The sequence below is a fragment of the Alligator sinensis genome, unplaced genomic scaffold, assembly GCF_000455745.1.
Source record: "Alligator sinensis unplaced genomic scaffold, ASM45574v1 scaffold334_1, whole genome shotgun sequence".
Classification (NCBI taxonomy): Eukaryota; Metazoa; Chordata; order Crocodylia; family Alligatoridae; genus Alligator; species Alligator sinensis.
Window position 1 is genome coordinate 932573 of NW_005842572.1, and position 10064 is coordinate 942636.

Sequence of the window (10064 nt, forward strand, 5' to 3'; positions counted from 1 at the left end):
GGGGGGGCGGGCGGAAAAAAACACACAGTCCAAACGTTCGCCACCATCGCGACAGAGTTAAACCACAATGCGAGTCAAACTTAAAACCCCCAAACTAACAAACATGCCATTTATTTAAAAGAGCAAGGTCCAGATTCACCGCTGCACCCACAGACCAGAAAAGCAGCCGGAAGGGCTGACAAATTTAGAAATTGTACAAAAGGAGAATCGGCCCTGAAGTGCCCGAGACATGCGGACAAATGATTTTTCTGTTATAGGGACCAAGCAGTTTTAATAAAAGAACCTACCGAGCCCCTGTCAGCGTGAAGTATTATTCAGCAAAATATTTCTGCGGTGTGATACAGCTGTCCAGCACAGAAATGTTTCACATTGACTTTGATGTGACTGGACCAAATGGCAGACAACAAGCAAAGGGGGGGGAAAAAGCAGCCGCCTCTCTTTATAAATGCTTTAGCAAGCATAGCAATTTAGCTTATGAATTCCCTTTCCATCCCAGCCAGTAGGCAAGGCTATTCAGCAGGGTTACCACTCGCTGCATTTCAGTGAAAGGTAAAACCCCCGGAGAACTTGGGTCACATGCTGATAAGCTTTTCAGCATTAGCCACAGAGGGTAATTTATAAAGAATAATAAAGGCCTGGAGAAAATATTGCTCAAGATACCTTCAGAATAAAATATGTCTTTCATGTAGGCAAGAAAGCATCTCAAGCCTACTCCACAAAGCAATGAGCTTGGTGAGAGCGCACTAATGGCAGACAAGTCACTGCTATGCTCAGCAATAGCTTGTACAGAGCTCAGACAACAGAAGAGGTTTTACTGACAAACAATGTTGGATGTCCCCGCTTATTCTGAACAATGCGTTCTACCAGCGGTTTCCTCCCCTATGAAACCATCAGAAGTGAGCAGAGAGGAACGGGTGTGCCTATCTTCCCAAAGATGGAACCATTGTCAAGGAAGAACATGGAGTGGCAGTAACAGGCATAAACTTCTTCTATAATCAGCAAAGAAAATCAGAGATTTGGCACAGAAAAGCCTTACCTTCTGTTCAGGCTGCCCTTTCTTCGTGAGGTCCCTCACTAAAAAAAAAACCAAACATGAGAATGGGTGTCATCTCTGGGCATGGACAGACGGCACCTGAAGCACTCCAAATCCTGCTCCAATTTCAAGTGCTTCAGGTCCGCTGGACATGCACCCTCCCACCTCCCCCAACACCTGGAGTGCTTCTTACAGTGGCCACAAGAGCATGCAGCAGCAGTTGTCCCCAGCCATGGGGCTGGAAAGCATGGACCCCTGAATCCCTCCTTGTCTCTGGAGGTTCCCAAGGACAAGCACAGAGGAGAGCGCTCGTTGGCTCAGCCTCTGTCCCACTCTCTTCCCAACCCACCGCAGGTGGAGGCGGCAGGATAAAGTGGAAGGCAAGAGGACCAGGCAACCCCCTGTCGCACTGCGCTGGAGGGTGCGGACACGTTGGGTAGCATTGTTTTGCAAAAGGCTCCTGGATTTTGAAGGTCACATCTGAAGTGCTTCTTCAAGCATCAACATCCGCACTCTCACGTGCTGTTTGAAGTGCTCCAAGTGCCAATCTGTCCGCAGGCTTTCTCCCATTCAAACTCGTCACAGAGCAGACATTAACCTAGTAATATTTTTGCACATATTTACCAGCTTACGTTGATTTCAGGATAACCTGAAAAAATATTCATACATCCAAAGCCAAATAGTTTCAATATAAATACGACTGACTGGCTTCCATGAGCCCGGCTGCTAGATTCGTTTCAGCTGCAGGCTAAGCAAGTCATCTGTTCCGATTTCAAATGCATCATTTCCATGTTTGATTTTTAATTCAAACTAGTTACAGCCTCACCAGGGCAGCAATTTCTTAACAGCATATCTTTACAGAGTATGCCACACCTAGGGAAATGTGTCATTTTATTCCAAATGGGGAGGGAAGTGTCTAGTAGCTTTGTTATACCAAACGCACTCTTATATTGAAGGCATTTGTTTCCAAAAAGTCATTTTCCCCCTATAATTTCAATTTGTATACCAAAATTCTTGAGAGAGTAAAAGTATAAAGAGTATAATTACTACCTGCCCGCTCAAAAACAGACGTGCTCCCTGTGTGAGAAAATGAACACATCAAGAGGAGAGGGGAAAACAATCCAACACAAGGAAAGAGAAACGTCTTCTAGATACAGGCATGCTCTTCCTACCTTTGTTGGAGTCCTCAATGGCAGTCTTTAGTAGGGCCAAAATGTCAACATTGTCACCAATTCTGGCATAGTAAGTACAGTCATGACCAAGGGCATCAACCAAACTAACATCCGCACCGTTTCTGAGCAAAACTTCTACTGCATCCCTGCAGCCATATTCACAGCCTAACATTAGAGCAGTCCTGGGGTGGGAAAGAGACCACACAGACATTTGAGGAAGACGAGATATTTTTGATGGACAGTTACTCAAAAAGAGCAGCTCAGTACTTTGTGAACTCAGTGACGAAAGGCTGTGCTGCTTACAGACAAGACACTTTCCCCAATAAAAAGAAAAGCCAAATTAAATGATTATTTAACCAATCTGTAAGATGTTTGACAGCCTAACGCCATTGATAGAACCGTGATTAAAGGAAAAAATTGAAATAAGACTTAGTCTTTGTTTTCTCCTTGATTTGTCATGGGTTTCAGAAAAACAAAGATAGGGGGGTTTTTTTATTACCCAGCTGCTCAATTCAAACTGGCCATAAACTTTGGGCCAAACACTGGAAGGTGCCTGGACACACAGGTAATCCCACCCCAAAAGGAGTGCACATGCCCTTGAGAAGCAGGTTTCATATGGACCCATGTTCTGGCCTAGCATCCTACACTTCTGTTCTTCACAGGAATAAGTAGGGGATGAAAAGCTTGCATATGAAAAATCGGAGTACAAACACACATAATAAATGTCTCAAAAGCACCAAAGTCAGAAAGGGACCTTGAAAGAACTTAAAGGCTTTTAAAAAAGAAACCTTAACAGGGGCCATAGAGGGGCAGCAGGGAGCCTACGAGTGTAGTGTGCAGGTAGGTAGTCATGAGTTTAAGTGTAGGAGAGGCACCTTGAGCTTCCAGCTGTGGGATCCATCTCCTTCCAGGTCACTACAAGCAGCCACCTGACATGACTGCACAAATCGGCAGCATTTCAGCTGCACGAAGCCAGCAATCCACACACTGAAGAACAGGAAAAACTGCTGGAAGTTCAACTGAGACAGGCTTTGGTAGAAACAAGGATTGGTTAGAAAACCCACTGCCACAGTGAGTTATCTAACCAATATTCGTAAGACAGGGTATCGTTCAACTGCAGAGCTGAAACATCTGTCCTACAACTTGTGTGTGACCAGACTCTGGAAGAGACTCCCAAACAGGATGGTGCAAGCACCTACCCTGGAGATCTTTAAGAGGAGATTGGATGCACACTTTGCTGGTGTTATTTGACCCCTGCAATCTTTCCTGCCCAAATCAGGGGGGCTGGACCCAATGATCTCACGAGGTCCCTTCCAGCCCTAGACTTCTGAGAATCTGTGTAAATGTGAAAGACTGAAAGCTGAGAGACAGCTCTGGTCTTTAACAATGCAAAACCTACTTCCAGGAACAGTCCAGCTGCATGCATCACCTGTTTTGTTTGTCTCTGGCATTGAGGTCAGCTCCCCTATCCAGCAGACTCTGACATATGCTTGGACGACACATCTGAGTGGCCAGCACCAGTGGTGTCCTCCCATCCTGGGGAAAGAGGAAAAAAATAATTGAATGAAAGGACACATTGTGGAAGACAAAACACAAGCAGCCCTGGACAATTCAGACAAAGGGAGAGAGCAATATACTTACCCCGTCTTTGGCATTCACCGCAGCTCCATGATCACAAAGTAGCTGTATGCCAGAGGAACAGTCCGACATCGCTTTCAAGAGCAAAACAAGAAGAAAGCGATGTATGCATCTGAGCACAGCCTTCCACAAAACCCCACAATACCCAATACCCCAGTCAGCTACCAGGCTCCGCAGCATGGTCGCTCTTTCTCAGGGTCCAACAGACCCTGAAAGACCCCTGAGAACCCATCACTGCCCTCGAGTTAGCCAGGGAAGATGCTGGGTGGTGCGAGAGAGACTATTGCACATGCACACCCCTAAAGCATGCTACATGAAGGATGCCAACATCCTATGGAGCAAAGTGCAGGCAACAAACCGTCAGCTGCTTGTATTTTGATCCATGTAAGACAATGGGGCTATTTACTGCACACATTCAAGCATTTCAGATCTAAAAGCGCGGCACTGGGACAAGACTGGCTCCACAGAAAACTCCACCTACACTTATCAGCAGGGCTCCACGTCAGCTGTAGAAAAAGCTCGTCAGGAAGAACACAGAGAATACTATACTTTAAAATCAGTTGGCCTCAGTCTTACGCTGACACTGTCCACTTTGCTAAAAAGTAATGTTGTTTGGGATACAGCAGCTGTAACAGCCACTTCCAGAATATTGCAAGCCGACATGGATGGTTGGTTTATAACACACCAAAAAAAGGCAACTGCAAAAGCACACAGAAACACATTGAGCGTGCCTATCTTTTAGGATTTAATGAGCTCAGGTGCCATGCTCTGCAAAGCATGTGCCAACAAGCTGAACACAGCAAGAGTTTAAAATGGTAAGAAAGGGCACAGGGTATTGGCAAGACTTGGAGAAAGGTCAAGGCTAAGCTATTTTGGTCTGCTAGCACTGCGCACCCCTGACCCGAAACACTGCCTCTTGGTACATTCTTCAGATTTTAGTAGAAAATCCAAGTGCTGTAGTCGGCTCCAAGACTGAATAGTCTTTTTTCTACGTTAGCTCGCAGCACGTCAGAGTCTCTGCTTCCCTAAGGAGGGCGAAGTCCATGACAGCTCTGAATCCCCAAACAAGCATTTTGGTTAGAGTCCAAAACAGATTGGAAATTTTTAAAATAATCCTTCCCCTCTCACACAAGCAGATCCAAAACCAAAAAGGGAACCGCATTTTATCACACTCCTTCCAAGAAAGAGATCCCTTTTCTTAGCTCAGGGTAAGCAACGGCTATTTCAGCCAACCTTTTTTGTCATAAATGTTAATCACTTGACAACACAACTGCCCAAGTACTTTTCAGCTATCTCGAACACAGTTGAGTGATATAATTAGATGAAGATAAACATGTGTGATAGATATTTTCTACCACAATGTTTTATGAGGTTGACTAAAAAAAACCCCCGGAGTCAACATGAAGTGAAATGCCATATAGCAATTAGCAGAATATAACAAGAATGCTCAGTTTACCTGCATCGTGAAGAGCAGTCCTGCCCTGCAAATCCACATTTTCAGTTGGACAATTGAACTGTTAAAATAATAATTCTTGACTGAGATTTAGCAAGATTCAGTTCCCATATTTAGCATGCACGACCTCCCTGTCCTACAAGTCAAAGAGCTAAAAAAAATAAAAAATAGAATTACGTTGCTCTTAACTCAAAACTGCCTGTAAAAAGTATGTTGGAGAAGGGGTGTAACTCCGTTTAAAAAAAAAAAAAAAAAAAAAAAAAATCAGGATTTTTGAGAAGCTAAGTCAGACAAAATTATATTAAATGTCTCTAACTTTACAGAGAAGGCCAGAATTTATATTTTGAGCTCTGGACTTGTTGAAGAGGATTATTTACAGTTTATCTTGGCCACGCAAAAAAAATAAAAATCGGTATGATCAAATAAAGTCAGATGCCTTGTTTAACACTGAACATGTGCAGTGAAATAAAGAGCACATCCTTGATGCATTTCAACACTTTGTCAGTCTGTGTGCGCAATGTCTAAGGTAACCACAGTTATTATTTGCAAAGGATTAAATTCTAGGCACTTTTCCTAGCACTTTCCCAACCACTGTGCATGTTTCTTCATCAAGTTGAAATAATTATATTTCCTATAGCCAACACAAATGGCATCGTTACCAGTGTGCATACTGGCATGCTGACAAGTAAGATGCCAAGAAAAGAAAGGAACTGTTTAAAATAATGAATTTCCACAAAAGCAAATGGGTCATGGAAAAAAAAAAAAAAAAAATTAGGCTGGAAACTAGTATTAAGGTTGTGGAACAGCAGGAACAAGGAGTTCAAGATGGAACTTGAACATGTTACGACACCAGGTTACGGGACCCGATTCCTGCAATAGCAGGACTTGACAACCCAGGCTGTCTTCCCAGTCCGATGTCGAATTTGAAGACGTAAAGGGACACCATAATTTAACACACATGTATACAGATAAGCCCCCTCCAAAACACCTGGTGTTGCTATGAAGTGGCACTGAATAGGCAATAAAATGCACCTTTTTTTTAATACAACGCATCTAACAGCTTTTAGCAGAATCTATTCTACAACTCCACATGCGTATGGCTAGTCTTTGGGCAGGAAGTTCACACAACAGTGGGGAAATACTTCATTCTTTAATTAAAGAAAACCCATAAAAAGGACTTTTGGGGCAGGCACAAGTCCAGTAGCGACTTAAACTCCCCTGCTGTAAAAGCCAACTAGTCCGAGTAGTGATAGCATCTCTGAAAAAGTGCCTCTCTGCCTTCAGCGTTCAAACTGTGAAAACGGAGCAGCTATTAGTCGAGTCTTTCCTACCTGTAAGAGCTTCTGCAAACAAAGAGCATGTCCATATTTCGCAGCTAGGTGCAATGCATTTCTCCCTGAGGGTTAAAAGGTACATAATGGGATTAGACTGGGAACTAACAATTCGAACATGTAGTATGAGATAACACTAGCATAAGCAACCACTGAAACCATGCAAAGACCACAAACCATTTTCTCAATCCTATGTGTTATCCTATATTAGCAACATCCCTTTAGCTGAAGTGAGCCTGTTAATTCAACCGAGATAACACTAGCATAAGCAGCCACTGAAACCATGCAAAGGCCACAAACCATTTTCTCAATCCTATATTAGCAACACCCCTTTAGCTGAAGTGAGCCTGTTAATTCAACTGTTCACCCCTCATTTAGGCTCACTATCACTTAATGAGGTATGTGCAGTGCATGTCTCACTGTGGCTTGATCCCGGTTATATCAAACTACGTACTCCCTGCTCTCTGCGCTTTAAATAGGGGGCAGCAGGGCAACAGTGGTCCATCCACCCTGGCCTTACTCCTGCAAGGTTATCCAAATTTGTAGCAATTTTCAAAGGTTGGAAACCACCACATATTTTATACCAGGTGTAAGAAGTGCTAATGGAAGACTGCCTAGGACAGGTCTAATGTAAAGCAAATGACAAACATTTAACAAAGTAACTTTGTTTCAGGATGGGGTATCGACCTACGCTAGCATTTTTGAAAACATCGTCTCAAAGGTTTGAGAAAACATACCTGCAGCATCAGTGGCTTTGATATCAACCCCGTGTAGAAGAATGGTATTCAAGCAGTCTAGATTTCCCTTTGATGCTACAACATGAAACCTGAAATGGAAACAGAGAGATAATACTGTGCCTTTCTAGGCTTAAGCAACAGAGTTTTGCAAGGCAGAAAGGAGTCATTTCTTGGCATGCAGGTAAGGTTATCGGGTGTGTACCTGAGAACGAGTAAGTTAGACAGGCTTTCCATTTCTAAATCATGTCAAATTTGGCAAGACGAAGCATTTAATGCTCAAAGTATGGCTCCTTCATACTCTGAAGGCGTTTTAGGCACCCAGGCTTCTGTCCAAATTTTACGAACAATGGGGAAGGCCAACTTGACTGTTACAAGAACCAGAGGAGTTTTGAACCATCAACCCAATTATTAAAGATGATGGATCAGTTCAGGTACAGAACAATTCCTTCTGCACCTCACCCCTCTCAAAATGCACTGGGTCCAGACACATTTTCTGTTTAGTCCAACCACCTCCACATTGCCATCCTGCTTTGCTCTGTGATGTGACAGGAGCAGAAATGAAATGCTTTAACAGTGGGGGACAGAAGTCTGGACCTCTCTATTTTTAAATACTAGGGACTCAGAGGAAGGTAGGGTATACCACCGGCACAGAGGGTCATTTAAAGCACTGGAGCTTCTTTTCCAGACAACAGAGCAATTACTGAGGTTAGTTTACCCATCAAGATCCACGGCTGTAGCTCAGTCCACCAACAGGCATGGACCAGAACCCCACCTAACCAGATGAAAGCTGGATACACAGTACCACGTTACCACTCTTCCATAAAATATTTAAGCCAAGTGATAAGCCACCTTTAAGAGCTACAGCTGGATCCCCCGGCTGCATTTCAGAATACTGATTCTACCTCCAGACTTGTATTTTATCATGCACACATCCATCCACTAAACCAGGAGAGCTATTAAACCATGAGCAATAGGTGGGGAGGAAAGGGACTGAAAACAAAGAATAGCTAAGTGAATAGCCAAAGTCCCCTGTACTTGGCAGAAATAACACGTTTTGACAAAGTACACTCCAGAAACCAGAACAGTTCAGCAAGGATCAGAAAGGCCCTTTTTTTAACTGAGCTACAAAATATTCCTCCCTAGCACATGCATTTCTACTACCTACTGCAAATAATACAATGCAAAACTTGCTGAACAGCCTGAAAGTATAGGCTATAATTCAGCCCAAAACGGCTAGCAGTAATATCTGGAGAATGCTTTTCAAACTCATTTTTAGTTTAATTCTGAAGATTGCTTTTTCTTTTTTTTTTTTTTAAATACCAATTGTATTTGCCTTCAACACTTGTGACAAGATTAAAATAGAGAAGTCAAAAGGTTTTAGCAAATCTCCACATTATTCACATAAAATAAAATTTGTACAGAATTTGAAGAGATGGGTCCCAAAGCAGAGAAGTTTAAGATAATTTTTTCTATGCGCTGCAAAAAAAAGTGTCTATACTGCTGTACAGCTAAAGCTCATATTATATATATATATATATGCGCGTGCACATGATTCATACACACACATATATACACATACACTATTCATCTGTATAACAAGAAGAAAATAGGGATGGTTAGGTCACCCACTGTTACCTTTAGGGGCCAAGTCTCTTACGCCCATGGAATTATCCTTTGCTGCACAGATTTCAGCAAAATGGGTTTTTCCTTAACCTTCTGCTTTACAATGTCTCTTCTCTGCCTCTTCCTCCCCCTCCACCACCCTACAAGAGCCTCACCTTGCCCACGGGAATAAATGCACTTCATTCAGGCTATCACTATCTCAAGGAGCAGAGTTGAGAGTAACAGCTGTGCCCTTTGGCCTTCCAAGCCATGGGGGTTCAGCCATTTCTTTCATGGAGGATAGCGGGCACTGAAGAATGATTTATATTTGCTTTCATTGCAGCATGCAGGAGGTTTGACAGCCCTGAGCAGATGATGTGTGATTTTTCTATATGAGTCCATGCAGTTGGGCCTTCTTCTAGAAAAATATGCCATTTGCATATTTGGCTTAACGTCTCCTTCTTTGGTTTAATATCTCCTGTTTTAATGAGAAGGGTTTCCAGCATGGTGGGAATTTATCAGAACACCCTGTGCAGAGAGCTGTAAAGATTTTAGTGTAAAGATGGGACCAAGACAACCTGCCATCACCTCCCCGTAGAGTCTTAGGAGCTACTTACGCAGACCTCCCTTCCACATCCAGTTTAGTGGGATTGACTCCCTTTTTGGCAAGGATCGACAACACTTTCTCCACATCTCCCCTTTCAGCTGCTTTCATCAACCGATCATCATATTTGTTCCAGTCTGTATTCAGCTGTAAAAAGAAAGGATTGAGAAAAAAAGAAGAACGCATGAGATGACTGCAGAACCTGAACCTCTCCAGGCTGCCCTAGGAAAAAGCTAGGCGCAGTCTAGGTTTCAATTCCCAGGCAAAACGCTTTCAATAAAATTACAACTCAAGCTGGAAACCTCCACCGTCCGGTATATTTTCAGCATGTGTGTGTTACACGTGTGCACATACACACACCACACACACACACACACACTTTTTTTTTTCCTTTTTAAACAAGCTTATGCAAAATGAGACACAGCTGTGGATGCACAATTCTCCAGCTGGGGAGCAGAGGAGAGACCAGCCACGTACAATGGTGAGTTAGTCAC

At 43.2% G+C, this 10064-nt stretch overlaps 1 protein-coding gene across 1 annotated transcript in view; it reads right to left on the bottom strand.

Annotated features, from left to right (window-relative positions):
- The window catches only part of UACA (uveal autoantigen with coiled-coil domains and ankyrin repeats), a 57497-nt gene that overhangs the window by 17981 nt on the left and 29452 nt on the right, over positions 1-10064 (bottom strand). The window contains exons 2-9 of the mRNA XM_025214196.1: positions 9584-9717; positions 7365-7453; positions 6628-6692; positions 5300-5357; positions 3847-3917; positions 3635-3741; positions 2206-2387; positions 959-1074 (exon numbers count right to left, since the gene is read on the bottom strand). Of these exons, the coding sequence (XP_025069981.1) occupies positions 959-1074; positions 2206-2387; positions 3635-3741; positions 3847-3917; positions 5300-5357; positions 6628-6692; positions 7365-7453; positions 9584-9717 (822 nt within the window). The remainder of the gene's footprint in view (positions 1-958; positions 1075-2205; positions 2388-3634; positions 3742-3846; positions 3918-5299; positions 5358-6627; positions 6693-7364; positions 7454-9583; positions 9718-10064) is intronic.